Source organism: Onychomys torridus, chromosome 9, assembly GCF_903995425.1.
Source record: "Onychomys torridus chromosome 9, mOncTor1.1, whole genome shotgun sequence".
Taxonomy (NCBI): Eukaryota; Metazoa; Chordata; class Mammalia; order Rodentia; family Cricetidae; genus Onychomys; species Onychomys torridus.
Window position 1 is genome coordinate 7,686,961 of NC_050451.1, and position 20,778 is coordinate 7,707,738.

A 20,778-nucleotide genomic window follows, 5' to 3' on the forward strand; every position below is an offset into this window, starting at 1 on the left:
TAATTTTTCTATTAAAAGAAACTGTCTTGAGGTACTGAAGCAGATGTTAAAACTTTAAAATGATGAAGGTATACATAAATTTAGGTATAATTAGTGAATTCAGCAAAAGCAACTTATACCATAATTCCTGGATTCATAAGTTCTCAGTAGTAACTAAAAAGCCATAGAATTATCTAGAGATACCAAGAATTCCTCTTCTGTGACTACAAAATTCTGAGCTCTAAACACCAGTGACACTAAGAAGGGAGTGATGTGTTCTCCTCGTCACCACTGTACCTCTGACCTACATTTTGTTTAGCATGCACTGGACTCGTGTTCATGGCGGAGACAGGATGGTCAGTGACCATGTCTGTCATCGATACGTTTGCCACATTTCACAACTGCACAAACATCTGTTGCTATTTGATCCTAACATAAAAGTCAGACTTACCTCAAATCCTAGCTACGGGCTATTAATGATTAAGAGACAAAAGTGACAGATTCTACCTCCAGATAAGCACTTGAGAGACAGAAGTCTGGAATGCAACATTAACTCATTCAAGTACGAAATAACGAATCCGTTGATCAACGTCTAATTATTTTGCAGAGTAAGGTAACTTAAAAACCACTAATTAAACTCTCTGGTGGTAAAAATCAGAATTTCTCAGTAGTGAAGGAAGATACTGTACTAATTTTTGGAACATCCCTTTTAATTTAATACACCATGAATTATTAACTTGTGCTTTTAAATAATGTAGCACTGGATCATATTTTTTAAGCAAGCATTCTATAATGGCTAAGAGCTCACATTTTTAACTGGAATAAAAACCCAGAACACAGCGATTAATTCAATAGGAATTGTGACTTAAAAGACTTAACATAATTCCCCTAATATCTGCCTTCTGATAGAAGGAACTTATTTATAAAAAGCACTCTGGCTGAACAAAACAAACTACAGACACAATTCCAGAATTAAAAATTTAAAGAACATCTCTGAGGGGCTAGAAAGATGGCTCAGCAGTTAAAAGCATGCATTGCAATTGCAAAAGACCCAATGTTCCCAACACCTACGTTAGGCAGCTGTAACTCTAACTCCAGGAAATCTGATGCCCTTTTCTGGACTCCAGAGGCACCTGTACTCACATGCAAATACCCACAGACAGACACACAGACAGACACAGACACACAATTTAAGAATAATAAAATCTTTTTTAAATAACATTATTTGAAGGAGATAGTTTTTACTAATGCCCTCATGTAGTAGGTATTACAAAAGACTTCTAGATAACTAAATTGCTATAAGTATAAAATTATAGCACTAGAGATTTGCAGAGGAGCAACCAATCACTATTCTTTCAGATGCTATCATCTCTTCAAAGTCTCTGCACCTCAGCTAAACAAACATTAATCATTTACCAAGGTATAAATAGGTTAAATGCTTTCCTTTCTTCCAGTGTATTTACCTTTTTTCCTTTGAAGCTGAGTATACCAGGCTGCTCCAGGACCCCACAATACAAGCACATAATGTTGACCTTGAGCCTGTTCCACAGTTAACAGAACTTTCCTTTGCTTCTGTCCTCTATAACTATACACTGCCTCTGGAAAAGGAAAAGGAACACTGTAGCTGGCATTACCCTGCTTGAGTGACAACAAAGTATCTCATGGTAAATACATAGTGGTAATCAACTAAAGCACTAAGATGGTCTTGTATAGCTTTTATAAGCTCAAATTAAAGAGGCACTCAAAATATTTACCGGTCAAGTGGGGAGGGGCTCAGTCCTGCCTCAACTTGATATGCCAGACTTTGCTGACTCCCCATGGGAGGCCTTACCCTCTCTGAGGAGTGGATGGGGTTGGAGGAGATGGGGGGGGGAGCGGAGTAGGAAGAAGGGAGGGAGGGGCAACTATGGTTGGTATGTAAAATGAAAAGAATTTAAAAAAATATTTACCTGTCAATACAGTGACATCCACTACTCTGAGTACGGCATGGACTAATGTATCAGGCTGCAGCTGCTCCAATTCCACAAACTCTACAGTGTTCATTTTCTGATGCTGCCTCTGAGGCAGATCTTTGAGATAGGAATGTTTTGAAGACACATATCCCAGTAAGTCCTGAAGTATAACACTGGCAACTACATTGGAATCTAAGAAACACAAAACATGGACAAAGGAAGGCATCATATTTTGCTGGTAATCACAAATGTGAAAACAACCGCTGTGGTGGTTTGAATAAGAATAGTCCCCATAGGCTCATAAAGTTGAATGCTTAGTCATCAGGGAGTGGCAACTCATAAAATAAAATAAAATAAAATAAAGCATTTATTAGGACTTGCTTAGAGTTTCAGAGTCTGTTGTCATGGCAGGAAGCATGGTGGCACACAGGCAGACTTGGTGCTGGAGAAGTAGCTGAGAGTTCTACATCTGGATCTGCAGGCAGCAGGAAGAGAGTGCACTGGGTCTGGCATGAGCTTTTGAAGCCCCAGTGACACACTTTCTCTAACAAGGCCACCCTCCTAATCCTTTTCAAGTAGTGTCACTCCCTATGGAACACATACTTAAATGAGAATTAGGGGAGGGAGAATCTCTGGGTATGTGTGGTTGCTATGCTGTGTGGAATTTGGTTGGGAAGAGAAGTGTGACCACTTAATAGCATCTTGGAAGTGCTAAGGACAGCATCCTAAACTTAAATGGTGGAGGGCAGGTTCAGGAGAGCCTGTTAGGTCGCTTTAGGGTATTTCCAAGTGCTGTGCTTAGGAGCTTGTTGATGAAGGACTGTTGTCACAACAGCTGGGAAAGCGGGGATTAGACTAGAGATTGGGGGCCAGCCAGATAGTTTCAGGACTATGAAAGAACTAAGATCTGAGCCTGGCTACAGATTGGGAACAGGATGAAATTTTTGGAGATGATAATAGTTTCTATTGCCTAACAATATCAACCTTTATTTTTTGGTCTAATCTGAGTTAAAAATAAGCTACATATTTTATAGAAATTAAGTAATATTTTATATGTATTTATATATCACAACATAAGATAGTTTACAGAAAATATTATGCACAGTGTGAACAAAAATTCCTGAAAAGAAGCTAAGTCTGCAGAGACTGACTGCTTCACTGATTATAATTTCAATTGTAAGAACAGCCATTTAATTATTCAGTCTTAATACCATTGAATTGATTTTAATCTTCCCTCTCAATGTTTATTTTAATTTTAAGATTATTTTATTTTATGTATATGACTATTTTACTGTGCACCACATGAGTTCCTGGTACCTACAGAGTAAATCCCCTGGAACTGGATTTTTACATGGTTATGAGCTACTATATGGGTGTCAGGACTCAAACACAGGACCTTTATGCAAAATGTACTCTTAGCCACCGAGCCAATTCTCCAGACCCTGTTTTTAATTTTGTTGAGGCAGACTTTACAACTTTACATACAATAAAATACTCATATTTTAGTAGCTGAACCCACAAGATGACTCAGCAGGTCAAGGAATTTGCTTGCATGCCTGATGGCCTGAGTTGTAACCCCAGGACTTACATGGTATAAGGAGAGAATTTTATACAGGTACCACCACCTCCATGCAAACTAACTACTTAAATAAAATATTTAAAAATATGGACTAATGAGCTTTGCTGATCAAATTTAAATTCTCCTGAAGGAAAGGGAGATATAAATGACAGATTTATGACCAAAAGAAGATGCTACCCAAATATATTTTGTTTTTTGGAAATCTAGAGTTTTTAAACTAATTTATGTTTTTTTTTCTTTCTCCAATTAACATGCTCATCTGCATCTACTCCATCTGCTACACCAACACCTAATTATTTACTCATTACTCACTACTCATCTACTATGTGACAGATGCTACACCAGATGCTAAGTAAGCACAATCTCAACACAGCAAGTTACTGATTGACCTGGAGACGGACAGTAACAAACACTCAGCACTGAATGTAAACTGAGGACAGGGTTGAATCTCACTCAGTAAACTGTTTATCTAGCACTTGGGTGGCACCTGGCTCTATCCTCAGAACCATAAATGGCTGGGAGAAATGGGGGGAAGGGAGTTAGGGAAAGGCAGGAAGGTTCCTGAAAACTTATACACAGAAAACAGAACTGCTTAGAAAACAGTTGGCTAGACTCTCCAGGGAATAAGCTGGAGGAAGACAGAGAACAGCGTGAGAAGAGTTAAGCGATAGCTGAAAATCTCTAGTACACTAGCAAAACCAAACAAATGCAGTTTATCCCAGAGGCATTAGTGTGGTCTGGGACGCTCCCTCCTCACAGAGCCATGCTTAAGACAAAAAGCCTCAGAAGATAGACACTGTGCTCTCAGTAACAGAGACCTTAAAGAGGGGTGGATGACACATTACAAGGTCCTACTAGTCAGAGCCACACAAGACAGACATGCCACTTGCCTCAGCCGGGTCCTCACTCCCTTCCCTCTTCTCCTCCCTTCTCATTGGCATCAATCTCTTAAGGTTCTGGATTCTCCTGCATGCATTCTCATTTTCATTCTACAAATAAACAAAGCCATGTGTATCTGACTCTTCTTCCTTACCTCCTCAGAGAAGACTACATATACTTCTGGGAGCTTTGTGTTTTTATGTAACTTATCTGTCATTCTTTTTCAACCTGCATTTTCCATTCTGTGAATGTACCATAATTTGGTCATTCTTATGTCATAAGCACTGAGAGTTCCCCATACATACATTTATGTACATATAACTTTGTAGCTATTGCCAAATCCCTCCAGAAGGGTTGTGGCGTTCACGTCCCCAGGACTACTTGGAAGATCCCCTGTCTCTCCATAGCCTCATCAATAGAATGTACTGTTGTATATTTAATTCTGTCAGTCTAACAGGAAAGAAGTTATCATTTTAAACACATTTATATTTATTCATTTATTTATTTTTAAAATTATAAGTATATAGGTGTTATGCCTGCATGTATGTCTGTGCACCACATGACTGTCTGGTGCCCAGTGAGTCCAGAAGAGGGTGTCAGTCCCCTGGGACTAGAGTTACAGGTGATTGTGAGCCACCAATGTGGGTGCTGGTAACTGAACCTAAGTCCTTGGGGAAAGCAGCAGGTGCTCTTAACTGCTGAGCCCTCACTCCAGTTCCTGGAAAGAAGTATCTTTATGCCACTTTAATCTGAATTTCTCTAATTGTAAGTAAGTTATGATATGTCCAAGATCATTTTTACATTACTTTTTGAGAGCTGTTCATTCTTTCCTCCATTTTCTCATTTCTTCTCGGGACGCTTATCATTCACCTTTTAAACGTTATTTGTATTAGAAATATTAACCTTGGCCTTGGACTGGGGTATAATCCCAGCACGCAGGAGACAGAGACAGGAGGATCTCTGAGTTTGAGGCCAGGCAGTCTACAGAGTGAGTTCCAGAACAGCCAGGGCTACATAAAGAGAACCTGTCATGAAAAAACCAAAACTAAAAAAAGAAATATATTAGCCTTTTGTCTAAAGTAGAGGATACAAATATTTTCTTCAAGTTTATTGCTTGTCTTTTGACTTTGTAGCATTTGGGGTCAAGCAAAGCTTGATTTCAAATTTATCAATTATGTCTTTTGCCACATCTAGATTTTGAGAGATTCTAATAAAACCTTTTTCTGTATCAATATTAAAGAATTCAGACATGATTCCTTGGCAAATACATAGTTTTATTTTTATAGATGGATTACTAATTGTTAGGCATTTCTCTTTCTGTTTGTTGTATGATGTGTTTAATTTTATCGTTTTCTAAAAGCTACCGGTTGTCTCAGCACCATTTGCTAACTCGTTAGTCTTAGAGTTGGGGTGTGGCTTGATGGTAAAGCACTTGCCTCACATGTCCAGGGCCCTGGGTCTAATGCCCCACATCACAAAGAAAAGCATTCAGACCTCTGCTTTGTGCTCAACTGCTCTATGTATGCATTCTAACGTGGACCTTTCCGCTTTGTTCCACTGGTCTACTTATCTATTCATATATCACACATCACTGTCTAAATCACAGAGGCTTTATAGCAGGCTAAGTTGTCTGCTAATTCGGCTCCACTAAAACAGTTTCCTTTTGTAGTGCTTTCCTACATATTTTGCATCTTTGTTTTTCCACATAAACTTCATTATCAATTGTATGTTTGTATCAATTTTATGTACCATACATAGCTTACTGATTTTTACTTTCTTGAATTGGGTTGAATTTATATATTAATTTAAGAAGAGTAACACTATAATGTTGAACAAGGTCATTACATAAAAATGTAATGTAAAAAATATTAAAATTTTTTTAATATTTCACATAGCTTTTGAGAGAGTACACCTGTGCATGTTGGTATGTATGCAGTATATGAACATGTATGTAGGTGCATTTAGAGGCCAGGGGTCAACACCAGTCTTCTATTGTTCTCCACATTAAGCTTTTTGTTGCTGTTATTATTGTTTTTGTTTTGTTGTGTTTTGAGACAGAGTTTCTCTGTGTAGCCCTGGCTGTCCTAGAACTCACTCTGTAGACCAGGCTGGCCTCAGACTCAGAGATCCCCCTGCCTCTGCCTCCCGAGTGCTGGGATTAAAGGTGTGTGCCATCACTGCCCAGCTTCCACAGTACTTTTTGAGACAAGGTCTCTCACTGAACCTGGAGCTCACCGACCAGGCAAGGCTGCCCCAGCTGGCCAGAAAGCCCCAGTGACTCTTCTGTCTGCATCCATGTGTGTAAAGAGTGGTTTTTAAAATTAATTTTATATTCTGCTACCATATGGAATTCTTTTATTATTTGAATAAGTCTTATCTCTTATTCCCTGAGAGATTTCCAGGCATGTTACTACATCAGAGCATGTATAAAGAGACTTAATTGCACTGGATAGAAACTCTAGCATGAGATGAACAGTTCAAATATGGACATCTTTATCTCCTTCCTCACACTGTAAAAGTGCGAAAAGATTTTTTGTTGTTTAAATTAGATATTGGCAGCTGGGGTTATAGTTGTGCTGCTGGAATGCTTCTCCAGAATTCCCAGGCCCTCGGTTCACTCCCCAGTACCATATAAAACCTGGTCTGGCACCTGTGACACAGGGGGCAGATGTAAGCAACAGGACCAGAGGTTCAATATTTCTTATCTAATAGCTGGTACATTTACATTTTATATTGCTAATGAAGTCAACTTTAACTACTGTCTTCCTAAAACTTTAGATAGCTAGAATTCCAAAAAGCCTTTTGTTTTGATTTGAATTTCTACCTTAACATTTATTTTGTAGATTTATACTTTATTTTTTCCTTGATCAAATTAACCAACTGACTTATCTACTTTTTTTTTTCTTTCTGGTTTTTTTGTTTGTTTTTTGTTTAGTTTTGTTTGTTGTTGTTGTTGTTGTTTTTTGAGACAGGGTTTCTCTGTGTAATTTTGGTGCCTGTCCTGGATCTCGTTCTGTAGACCAGACTGGCCTCGAACTCACAGGGATGTGCCTGGCTCTGCCTCCCGAGTGCTGGGATTAAAGGTGTGCACCACCGCCGCCTAGCTACTTTGGGATTTTTATGGCTTACTTAGTTGTTTTGTAAATTTTCTGAGCTTAGACTTATATTTCTATTCTTTCACTCGTACTGGTAGAAGTGTTTGACTAGGAAATTTGTCTGTTAGCTACTTTAAATATACCTTCGGTGTTCCAATACATATTATTTCTGTAAAATTTTGTATTAATCCTTAAAATCCAAAATTTGTTTTAAAAATTTTAAAACTTAAAAAAAAAAAGACCTGGTTTTTGTTGTTGTTAACTAATGAATTACAGTTCTATAACACTTTGGTAAATGTGGATGTTATACTCCTACTTGATGGAAGTAACTGAGTTTTTGACAATAGAATCTACAGTTACTGTTTCTGATGCAGCATGTTCTATATGACCACCTTATTTATATGCATACCTAATCTATGAAGTACATTAATTAGGTCTTCTATCTCTTTGATTATGTTTTGTATAGTAGCGTTGTCTTGACCATTAGGGAATGACTCCTCAATGAGTTGCAGTACACATCTCTTAGAACACATTAATTTTTAAACAGAATGACAGTAAAAGTTGACAAGGAGAGGGAGACTGCAAAAGGTACTGTTGGTATGAATCCTATATATTAATTCCTGTGGTGCTTGGGGTCAAATCCAGGATGACATACATGCTTGGTCAGTGCTCTACCACAGTGCTGCATCCCCAGCTTGATTTTCCTTATTTACTAAAATGTGTTTCTTTTTGATTGACATGTAAAATTATACATATTAATGATGCCATGTAATGCTTTAATGTATGCACACATCATAAAATGTTCAAATCAAGTTAAAGAAACCTATCTCCACACACACTTCTTGTTTCTTTATGGGTGAAAACATATCAAGTACTTAATTCTAGCTTTGTTACAGTATGGAGTATTATCTGTAGTCATCCTCTTGTGCAAGAGAACAGCACATATAATAACTGTTCTTACAGATATTCTAAAATACACTGATAAAGTTGTAATATTCCTACCAAATGGTTGTATTTATTTTATTTATTTTGCAGTGTTGGGGATCAACCCAGAATCTCTGATTTTATCTACTTTTTTGATCAGTATCATTGTCTAGGCTGGCTTCAACTTTATAATATTATACATCAGCTTCCCAAACATGGGTTCAAGCTACGATTCCAAGTCTGTGATACTCCACCTGGATTATTTGTTGATGTATGTATTTTGAGGTGCCAGAGATCAACACAAAGCCTTGCATAGAGTAGACAAGCCCTTTACCAGTGTGCTATACTCCAGCCCATGGAAGGACTTTAAAGGAGTATAGCCACATGGACAAGAGTTTGGTAATTTCTTATAAAACTATATGTGTACTTGGAATATAACCCAGAAACAGCACCCTAGAAATGTGAGTCACAGAAATGCACATTTATGTCCATGCAAGTCTATACTCTTAAAAACCTCAATTGGGAAATAACTCAAAATGTTCTTCAACAAGTGAATACTTAAGCAAACAACTCTAGATGCATATAATGGAATACGATTCGATACTAAAAGAAGTAACTATTGATGTATGCAATGGTCACCAAAAAAGTAAGCTAGTTTTTATCAGCAATGATAGAAAGGTTTCAAACTGTATTTGTCTGACTATGAGTCCAATAGGATTTTAATTATCTCAAAGGCTCAGAGGATCAGAAATTACACAGGTAAGCTTCAGAAGTCTGGAGAATGCCTGAGAACAATGTTTTCTTTTTTTCTTTCTACATTTTTCTGTAGACATGAACCATAGCATCTCAGAGATAACTCATTAAATGCTAAGAACCACCACTTTGTAGACTCCCTAAGAAGAAAATGAAACACAAACCACAATACTTTATGCGGCTAACAATGTACAAGTTCATCTTTTTTTTCCTCTCTTCTAGGCATACAGCTGTCATCTCTGGCTGGGGCCCCCTACTTACCCCTACCATAATCATCTTTTAAAGTTCTAGTTTCAATTCCTTTTTGAAGGCTTGGGGTAGAGCACAGGCTTAGCATTGGGTAGGGCCCTATGTTTAATCCTAGTAATGCAAAAAATAAAAAATAAAAATAAATGAATTCCAATTTCATCTTACAAATGAAAATGCTTAGAAAACTAAAAAACAATTTTTACTCACATCTTCCCTAATATATCTGTTTGCAGATTTACAGTAGATTATGAGGTAGCATTCCAATAAACCCACTGTGGGAGGCCCCTGGACCTAAGTCCCATGTTCAGGGCACCATCTGTGGGAGGCCACCTTTTAAAGGGTTCCTATGAGAAGGAGAGAGGGATAAGAAATATTAGGTAGGGCTGGAGAGATGGCTCAGCAGTTAAGAACATTGACTGCTCTTCCAGAGGTCCTGAGTTCAATTCCCAGCAACCACATGGTGGCTCACAACCATCCATAATGAGATCCGATGCTCTCTTCTGGCCTGCAGGGATACATGTAGACAGAACACTGGATACAATCAATAAAAAAATCTTTAAAAAAAAAAAAAAAGCCTAGCCTAGAAGAAGAAAGACAGAAACACAGGACACCTTCGGGAGGACCTGGGTCAATACTCACCAGCCTTTTCCGTTTATTCAGAAGGGCTTTTTATAACAATGCCAAGGGGCAGGGCAAAAGACCTCCCCCTTGCTAGATCAAAGCACATTGCACAACCAAGTAAAGACCCTTCCAAACATCTGGTAACCATGTCCGTGGTCAAATCATCCCCTTATGCAGCTCTGCTGGCTAAAACAAGCTCAGATTCTCAGACCCTGAGTAATTTGGGCCTCCACACCCCAACATATATCAAAGATATATCCAAAAAAAAGTATTAGATATACCTAATCTACCATCTACCTACTACTCTTAGTATTGAATAGTGTTTCATTACATGGATCTTCTGTTGCTTGCTTAATCACTTGTTGAAGAACATTTGAGTTATTTCCCAATTGAGGTTTTTAAGAGTATAGACTTTAGTATGAACATAAATGTTATTTCTGTGACATAAATGTTATTTCTGTGACTCAGATTTCTAGGGTACAATTGCTGGGTTGTATTCCAAGTACATACATAGTTTTTTAAGAAATTATCAAACACAGCACAATATGAAGTCTCAGCAGTTCACGTTATAATCAGATGGCTGACTGTGAGCCACGGCTCTCCACTGCTGGCAGCATCACTAGTCCAGAAAAGATCAAAATCCAAAGTATGTTCATACTGGGTTTGTACCACCCTAAAGCTAAAAAGTCACAAACTGAAACATCCTAAATTCAGGACATTCAAAATATGTCTTACATTTTTCAGGCTGGACATGTGAATAACTTCCAAGATTTAATAACTGACTGGTAAATGTTGATTGGAGTACTGTCTCACCAACCCATTGGTCCTCATAAACAGAAACATCTAAAAACAGAACAAAACAAGATCTGGTCATGTCATGAACTCCTTTAGACTGTGGTCAACTTATTAAACATAGAGTAGTAACTAATCATAGCAAAACATGCATACATCTCACACACCAGGCAACTAGAGTTCTGATAGACTGAAACCTACCCAAACGCACAAAAATGATAGAACAGCAAATTTAAACTCTGAGCCTAGACCCTTGCCTATGAGGCCTGAGTAAGCTGGGAGTCACCTGTCTAAGGGTGGAGGAGGAGGCATTCACATTGCCTTTAGCTGAACTCACCTTTCCCATCCCACTGCTTTCTCCCAGTATGGAGCAGCAGGAACGATTTCACACCAAAATGGCAGACCACCAGCATTAGTGAAATACTGAAACATTCCCCTTTTCTACCCAGAGGAAACCAAGTCCCAACACCGTTAAAATCATGGATGTGAAGAACTTCTTGGGCTGAACTACAACACATGAACATAGTCAAGCCTAGATAATATAGAATATATGAACACTACTGAGAATTTGTGCCACCAAAAGTTATACACATAAACCAAACCAAAGAAAATACTACAGTCTTCCAATGGGCTGCCATCAGTAACAGAACTGGTTTATTCTGTTTCAAAAGTGCCACTGTGGATGAACTTGGAGGAGACCTGAATTCAATTCTAGTGCACTGGACCACAAGACAAGGCCATTTATCCATGGCTGTACCAAAAATGAAATATGGTATAGATTCTTCATTAACAGATTAAGAATCTACAATAGATGTGTCCGTTGGGCTGCTCAGTTTGGACATATGTCATTGTGGCTTATCTCAGCAAAAATACCAAATATAAATATGATGGGTCAGACTGAAGTGGCCCCCTTGACATAGGGAGCTTATGGAATATACATTACACATGCATCTAGAATGTTTTTAAAGTTTTAGTCATTGGTGACAAGTACCACAGAAACACTGAACTGCACTGAGTAGTACTACCAAACATCACAGCCAGGAGGCTCCTGGAAGCTAGTGCTAATATCAATGCTGAGAATATCAAGAGTGGATCTGCATTTGATTTGGCAAAGAAGGAAAAGCACATGGATGATTGATCATTCACAAAAGGCAAGACAAGAAAAGGATACAACTATCTTTCCTTAGAAAGCTCAAAGTTAATAAGGAATTTTGTCAGAAAATAATGCTAGGAATTCCTTTCCTAGTCATTTGGCTGGTTGGGCTTATAGCAGGTCTAGATACTGATTCTTGTCTCATTAAAGAGCTATTGTATGGCGTCAGTCCTTTTTTTAATCTTTCAATGCATTATCTCTTGGAATACATTTGGCACCCAATTTCTAAGTGTAACATGTTGTTCTGTTTAGGAAATGATGTTAACTTTTTATTCATCTTCTATTCCTTGCCAATAGTGGTATACTATTCTACAATTCTGGAAATTTTTGAAAATCAGATCCAGGAATGTTTTGTTGTTGTTGTCGTTTTTGTTGTTGTTTTTTGAGACACGGTTTCTCTGTGTAGTTTTGGTGCCTGTACTGGATCTCATTCTGTAGACTTGGCTGAGCCTCGAACTCACAGAGATCCGCCTGCCTCTGCCTCCCAAGTGCTGGGATTAAAGGCGTGCACCAACTGCTGCCTGGCATAGATCTAGAGATTTTTAAAGCTAAAGAAGAACAAAAGAAAAAGACAATAGCTGAATTACAGCATATTCTGCAATACCTGTCTGATTCAGAAACCAATAAATTATAAACACTGTGGTGCATCCAACTGCTGAAAGTGAAATTTATTCATCATTGCTTGTGAGTGGGTAACTGTGTACATATAGGCAACCACAGATACTTTATTCCTGCTTGTAATGATCTGCTAGATGACTTATAGTTGTACTTCTTTCTGAGGACTTGTCTTATATTTGCTTCCTATTGCTGTGATGAAGACCATGACCAAAAGAAACCTATGGAAGAAAGAGTTTATTTAATCTTTCAGCTTACAATTTTTCACTGAGGGAAGTCAGAGCAGAAACTCGGTGAAAAAACCTGGGGGCAGGAACTGAAGCAAATACCAGGAGGAATACTGCTTCCTGGCTTGCTCTCCATAGCTTACTAACTAACCATTGCTTGTTCAGCCTGCTTTCTTATACAATCCAGGACCACCTGCTCAGGAATGGCACTACCCACAATGGGCTGGGCCCTTCCATACCAATTTTTAATCAAGAATATGCCACACAGGCTTACCTACAGGCCAATCAGATGGGGGCATTTTCTAAACAGAAGTTTCCTATTCTCTGATGCCTCTAGTTTGTAGTAAGTTGATAAAAATACTAACCAACACAGGACTTCACTGTGAAACCAGTTACATCAAAGATGAATTTTAGACATATAATATTCAAACTATTCAAACTATCACATGTTTACCTTGGAATACACACACACACATATATATTTCACTATGTAGCTCTGGCTGTCCTGAACTCACAATATAGACCAGGCTGGCTTTGAACTCCCAGAGATCTGCCTGACTCTACCTCCTGAGTGCTGGGATCAAAGGCCTTCACTACCATGACCAGCTGTTTTAGATTTCCAAACAGCTTTTCATTTTACGTTGGTGGCTGTATTACTCATTTGTCAGATACACCAAATATCATGTTCAGGTATTACTGCAAATAAAAAAATGATCGGCCAGGGATGTAAGTTAATGGTAGAGTGTTTACCTAACATGGTGTGGCCCTAAGTTCTTAGGGCGAAAATGAAACAAAATGGTTTCACCAGGCATGGTAGCATGCCTGTAATCCAGCATTCAGAAAGCAGAAGCAGGACAACTGCCCTGAGTTTGAGGCCAGCCTGGGCAATAGAGTAAGATCTGTCTGAAAAACAAAAAGGAGAGCAGGGCATGGTGGCGCACGCCTTTGATCCCAGCACTCAGGAGACAGAGCCAGGCAGATCTCTGAGTTCCAGGCCAGCCTGGTCTACACAGAGTTCTGGGACAGCCAGGGCTACACAGTGAAACTCTGCCTGGAAAAAGACAAAAACAAAACAAAACAAAACAAAGATACATTTTAAAAGGCATTCATAAAAATAGTAATCTAACTGTCCTATAATAGAAAAACTGTTCAATTCCAGCAGACACTTGATGTTACCTATTTGTAAACAATTGTATGGATGTTAGGAAAAAAACAGGTAGCAGGGCCATCTCTACTTACCTAGAAAAGGTCTACGAGAAGATCACACAGTGAACAACCTTGACATAAGATGGCATTGAGTAAAAGTGACCACAGCGTAGTTCCAGTCAGTCACCTCTTTACTGTTGGGGAAACCTAACTTCTTCAATACTCCAAAAATTCCATTGGGCCAGTAGTCAGGAAGAGCAAGAATGCAAGGCTATCCTCAGCTGAATGTAATAGCAAATTCAAGGACAGCATAGGCTACGTGAGACGGCCATCAACACCTGTGTCTCTTCCTTCAATAAGAGTTTAATGTACACAGCACTACTAGAGAAGTGGCAGAAACATTGTCCTTTTGTAATAATACGAAATGAGTGAATAAGACATATATAAATACAGCCATAAAACAGCAAAGAGAAGCCTGGTGGTGGTGGTGCAGGCCTTTAAGCCCAGCACTCTGGAGGCAGAGGCAGACGGAGGCCAGCCTGGTCTACAGTTCCAGGACAGCCAGTACTACACAGTGAAACCCTGTCAAGAAACAAACAAACAGGACAGCAAAAGGCACCCCATGATAGGACTTCAACTGTCACATGATGGACGTTATGATAAACAACCAGGGAAGGCTTCTTAGAGGAGAAAGTGAATGGGAAGGTAGCCGAGAACAAAGAAGAGAACTAAAGCCCAGGGAAGCAGTAAGGAGGTCACACACGCTGCAAAGGGCCAGTCACACCCAGGGAAGGCAAAGGGCAAAGAGAGAGAGCCCTGGAGACAAGAACCAGAGGACACAGCTTTACAGGGCAAGCTACCACTATACTTGATGGCCTTACCTGTGAGTAAAATTATATCCCCAAGAAACACTGTAAGTGCCCAAAACGCTGCAGTCCTCCACAGAACAACTCTCTTCTTCACTTGTGATTGATCAATTACTACAACTGTTGCTAACGGTACTTTGGAACCAGAATTTGGTCCAGACTTCACATTTATTTCCTTCACATGACATGAGGCTAGCACCATGACTAAGCAGTTATACTTCTGACCTTTAGAGTCACAGTTTTTTATCAATGATATTTTTTTAATGGCCTTAAATTCAGACATGATCCTCTGGGGCACTGTTTTGGCTGACTCTCTTGTATTAGAGTCCATCCTTGGCTTCTTGGATACTAGATGGACTTCCGAAAGAGCTTTAGAATGATGGGAAATACCTTTAGAGGACCGGCATCTTTCAGCAGCACTTTGGTGGAAGGTACTTAGTTGGGTACACAGTATTCCTGAGCCACACAACTCAAGACATACCTCATTTGGTGGCAGGTTTTCTTCATTACTGAAAAGATCTTGTGAACTCATGTTATTTTCAAGATTTTTTCCAGGGTTTCTGTTAACGTGACTGCTTTCTGATTCAGGACTAAAAAGTTCCAGGGAATACGCCTGGCTCTGCTCACTTTCAGATTCGTTTTCAGAATTGTCCCCTGGCTTAACAAGATTATCTTCAGCTAGTCTTCCTTCTGGACTTCCTGAAGGTTCCATCCCCATGTTTATAGTCCCTTTATTTGTACAGTCTTGCCCTTTATTATTCCCTTGAGCTAGAAAAGCACACTGGCTGGAGGTCATGACACTGAGGAACTCAGTGTCAGTAGACACTTTCTGGTCTGAGGCCTTCCTGACTGCTCCCTCAGACTCTGGCTCAGGCTTTGTGTCAGAGGAAAAGGTCTCCTGACTCTGTCTTTCATGTACAGTCGGCACAGGCTTTGTTCTCACAGCCTCTGGCCCTATAGTAATCTGTTTAGTACAACCATCTAAATCCACTTCAGCTGTACATGTATGATCTAACGGGAACGACTCTGCTTGAAAGTTCTGAACACAGGGATTTGACTGGTTTTTAGACTGCTCATCTCTAAGTTTCGTATTTTCACACTGAAACTTCTGATATTTTTCTTCTTCAGGTAAATGCTGAACTCTGTCCTTAAATTCACATATTTGCACAGCAGACCTATCACTCTGGCCTGAGGGATTAATCTTCTGGGACTTTCTTCTCTGTGGTTCGGAAGCAGAACAGATGAAGCCATCTTCCACCTGTGCAGACCTAGTCACAAAAGTTGTCGAAAGGTGACCACTAAGAACATCTGGAGGGCCAGCAGTTTCTGGGATTTGGTAGTCTTTCAGATTTTTAAGCTCCTGGTCTTCAGCCTTCAGATATAAAGAATGCTGTTTGTACAAAAGTTGGATTTGTTCCCAGGCACTGGCAGTGGACATTAATGAAGCTGTTCCCTGTGATACCGTCATTTTCAGTGGAGCAACTGGAGCACCCAAAAAAATGTGAACTTGAGAGCCTCGACTCATAATTTCTGATAAAAATGAAAATTTCAAAATTAATTTATTAGTATATTCTTCTATCTGATGAAAACAATTAATCAAAAACATGCAGTTTAGTTTGATATGCTACTTAATTATAAAATTAATAAATAACCAAATGTAAGAAAATCAGCCATTTGGTGGCGGCACACGCCCTTCATCCCAGCACTCGGGAGGCAGAGCCAGGCGGATCTCTGTGAGTTTGAGGCCAGCCTGGTCTAGAAAATGAGAGCCATAGCCAGGACAGGCTCCAAAACTACACAGAGAAACCCTGCATCAAAAAATAAAAAAATAAAAAATAAAAGAAGAAGGGAGGAGGAGGAAGAAGAAGAGGAAGAGGAAGGAGGAGGAGGAGAAGGAAGAGGAGGAGGAGGAGAAATTAGTCATAAGAAAGTCTTCAGTTAAAGACTGATAGAAGGGCCAGGAAGCTGGCTCAGTGGATAAGGGTGCTTCTACTATGCAAACCTGACAACCTGAGTTCAATCCCTAGAAACCATGGTGGGAGGAGAGAAGTGACTCCCCAAGTTGTCCTCTGACCTCTACACACACACCATGGCACACTGAGACCTACACCTCACACACACACACACACACACACACACACACAAATAATAGTAATAATGATAATAGTAATAATAATAATAAATCTAAAATTAAAACTTAATTTTAAAATACTCAGAGAAACAAAACTAAACATCAAGCAAGTTCATTTTTAGAATGTTCATTTCTTGTGCTGTAAAATCCTGCCCCGTTTAAATAACAATTCAGTTTTAAAGGGTAGACATTTATTTAATTGCCTTAACTATTACCCTTAAATATCTGTCTTCTTCACTCCATAGACTCTCTCAGTAGGTTTTGAACTTCCTCTGAACTCAATCTCAAAATCAAAATAGAAAGCTCAAACTGAAAAGCAAAGAACAAGTTGGGGTGTTTTTGGTTTTTTGTTTGTTTTACGAGACAGGGTTTCTCTGAGTAGCCTTGGCTGTCCTGGAACTCGATCTGTAGACCAGGCTGGCCTTGGACTTACAGAGATCAACATGCTTCTGGCTCCTGAGTGCTAGAATCAAAGGCATGTGCCACCATGCTGGGCAGGGTCTTATTATTCCAGGCTGGTCCTGAACTTGTTACACATCCAAGGTGTCCTTGAATTCCTAACCTTCCAACTACCTACCAAATGCTGGGTTTATAAGTGTTCATCACCTGCCGAGCTTCATCTTTTCTATAATACAACTAATTCAAATTGATGGTAGTAACTATGTAATACATAAAAAGAAACTCATCATTTAACCTTTTTTTCCATAAACTATGGCACCTAGTGTAAGGAAATCTGAGTAAATATCCTATTGGTTGGTAAAGAATCATATCAACTGATCACCTGTTCATAACTGACTTTAATTAGATCAATTCTAGAATCCACTAAAAAGCATTGATTAGTATAATAGTTTGGAGGCAAAAGGCAGATAAGGTTTTGGGCCTGAGGCATTTGGGGCCAGAATCATCTCTTACTCTGACTAAAAATTGGGGAGTAGAGGTGATTATTTGAACAGTGGTCTTGTTTTAAGTTCATTATTACCATTAACCTCAAAGTGGGTCCTAGCAATCCTATTCCTGCCCACACAATCCCATGTGAAAGAACTCATATCTCTTCACTCTAAATCTCCAGCACCTCTTCCCCTGCCCTCACATACAGCAAGTAACCATATTATTGATTTCTTTCACATTTACCAATGTAATGCCATGGAATCTATATTCTTTCCTAGGTTCCTGTTACTATGGCTGAGCACTTACACTGTGTGTGTGTGTGTGTGTGTGTGTGTGTGTGTGTGTGTGTGTGTGTGGTGTCTACAGAAGCACATGAAGAGGCCAGAGAAAGACACGGAGTATCCTCTGCTGGCCCCCTTCTTTTTTTTTTTTTGAGATAGAGTTTCCATCTGAAGTTTGCTGTTTAGGCTAAACTCCCTAGCCAGTAAGCTCCCAGGATCCACCTGTCTCTGCTCCACCAACACTCGGGTTACGGGCAGACCATGCACAGCTTTTACACGAGAGGCTGTATGCTAAGAACTGTTGAGCAACAGGGTGAGACACATGACAATTAATTGTATTAATCTACTCTGTGCATGCTTGGAATATCAAAGCACTCAGGATATACATTAGTGGAGAACACTTGCCTAGCACAAACAACTCGGGTGGAATGGAGCAGGGAGGAATAAGAAAATCTTGAGTCAGACTGACTGTGGCCTGACTGATCTTAAGACAGGGTCGTACCCTGTAGCCCAAGTTGTCCGCCACTCCTGTCTACGCTGGTCATGGTCCCACCGTGATTCTCCTACCTCAGCCTCCACCATGCCTGGCTCGCGCCTGTAATCCCAGCACTCAGGTAAATCCTCCATTTTGAGAGATAAATGGAAAAACAGCAGAGGATATACAAGAGTAATGGCAGGAGACTCTCTAAGCACATATTAAAATAAACAGCCGATGAAGAAAACAATGGAATGGAAATATGGAATACCTAGAGAACTACTACTGTATTGCAACAAAAATACATAAACAAGAGATCCATGTTAATATAAATGCATCTTCTAAACATATAAATTTTAATTGAAAATTTAACATTAAAAATACATAACTTAAGCTAGGTGGTGGTGGTGCACGCCTGTAATCCCAGCAATGGGGAGGCAGAGGCAGGTGGACCTCTATGAGTTCAAGGCAGCCTGGTCTACAGAGCTAGTCCAGGACAGGCTCCAAAGCTACAGAGAAACCCTGTCTCAAAAAACCAAAAAAAAGAAAAGAAAAATACATAACTTAGCCAGGCAATGGTGGTGCATACCTTTAATACCAGCACTCAGAAGGAAGAGACAGGCAGAGTTTGAGGCCAGCCTGGTCTACAGAGTGAGTTCTAGGACAGTCAGGGCTACACAGAGAAACCCTGTAGAAAGAAAGAGAAAGAAAGAAAGAAAGGAAGAAAGAAAGGAAGGAAGGAAGGAAGGAAGGAAGGAAGGAAGGAAGGAAGGAAGGAAGGAAGGAAGGAAGAAAGAAAGAAAATAAAAGAATATATAACTTAGCCAGGCATGTTAGCACAAACCAAACCTTTAATCCCAGCACCAGGGAGGCAGAGCCAGGTAGATCTCTATGAGTTCAAAGCCAACTTGGTCTACAAAGCAAGCTCCAAGACAGCCAGGGCTGTTGTAGAGAGGAAATCCTGTCTCAAAAAAACTTTTTAAAAAGACTCCAAATGGGCTAGTATATAGTATAGCATAGTATAGTATACAACAATAGTGCACATTTGTAATCCTAGTACTTTGGAGACAAAAGCAGCAGGGCCTCATCTGTTTGAGGCCAGCCTGGGGGCTACAAAGCTGGACTCTCTCTCAGAAAGACCATGAGGGACTGTTTTAAACACTTCTATGCCACGCAGCGGTGGTGGCGCACGCCTTTAATCCCAGCACTCGGGAGGCAGAGCCAGGCGGATCTCTGTGAGTTTGAGGCCAGCCTGGTCTACAGAGTGAGATCCAGGAAACGCACAAAGCTACACAGAGAAACCCTGTCTCAAAAAACCAAAAAACAAAACAAAACAAACAAACAAACAAAAAACAACAACAAAAAGAAGCTCACTTCTATGTCTTCAGACAGAATATAATGTTCTAAGAATATAGAACAATATTGCTAATATTTAATATGAAAGTTGAGAACAATGATAGCAGCTATTGAAGTTTATCAACTAAGGACCTAGATAGATAGGCTCAGTGGTTAAGAATGCATATTGCTCTTTCAGAGAACCCAAGTTTGGTTCCCAGTACCCCATATCAGGTGGCTCACCACAGACTAACTCTACTTCCACAGGATTCTCCTGGGCATCCCATGCCTTCTGGTATATGTACACACACACACACACACACACACACACACACACACACACACACACACACACACTAAATCTTAAATATATATATATGTACTATAATTTTCAAATACCTTATAACTAATAATAGTAAAGTACTGTGAAGACAAAGCTGTAGCAATTTTAGGTGTCACATTATATACTCCCTGGAAATCAAAGAACTAAGCATTCCTGTATGGAACACATAGCCCACCTTCATTTAACTCTCATAAAAACAACTTACATATGCACTAACTGGTGTATTAGGGTTTCTAATTTATATGCCATCAATTAGATTCACCACAAGGAGGCCCCAAATAGCACTGCAAAAACCTTCAAAATGCTATCAAGAAGAAGAGGGAATACTCACACTGCAAATCAAGACATGAAAGTAACCACTGATTATAAACCCCTCTCATGACCTTGGGGCATTCTTCTCCGATGTTTCTTCCCTTTAGCCTTAAGTCTTTTAAAGCAAAGAAACAAAGTCCTCTGTTGCTTCTTTGTCCTCACTTTTCCTTCAGCACACTTAAA

At 39.5% G+C, this 20,778-nt stretch overlaps 1 protein-coding gene across 2 annotated transcripts in view; it reads right to left on the reverse strand.

Annotated features, from left to right (window-relative positions):
• Window positions 1-20,778, reverse strand: part of Shld2 (shieldin complex subunit 2) — a 76,653-nt gene that overhangs the window by 14,941 nt on the left and 40,934 nt on the right. For both annotated transcript variants that reach the window (XM_036199563.1, XM_036199562.1), the window contains exons 2-5: window positions 14,846-16,360; window positions 10,767-10,874; window positions 1,929-2,123; window positions 1,443-1,577 (exon numbers count right to left, since the gene is read on the reverse strand). In XM_036199563.1, the coding sequence (XP_036055456.1) occupies window positions 1,443-1,577; window positions 1,929-2,123; window positions 10,767-10,874; window positions 14,846-16,355 (1,948 nt within the window). In that variant the 5' untranslated portion in view covers window positions 16,356-16,360. The remainder of the gene's footprint in view (window positions 1-1,442; window positions 1,578-1,928; window positions 2,124-10,766; window positions 10,875-14,845; window positions 16,361-20,778) is intronic.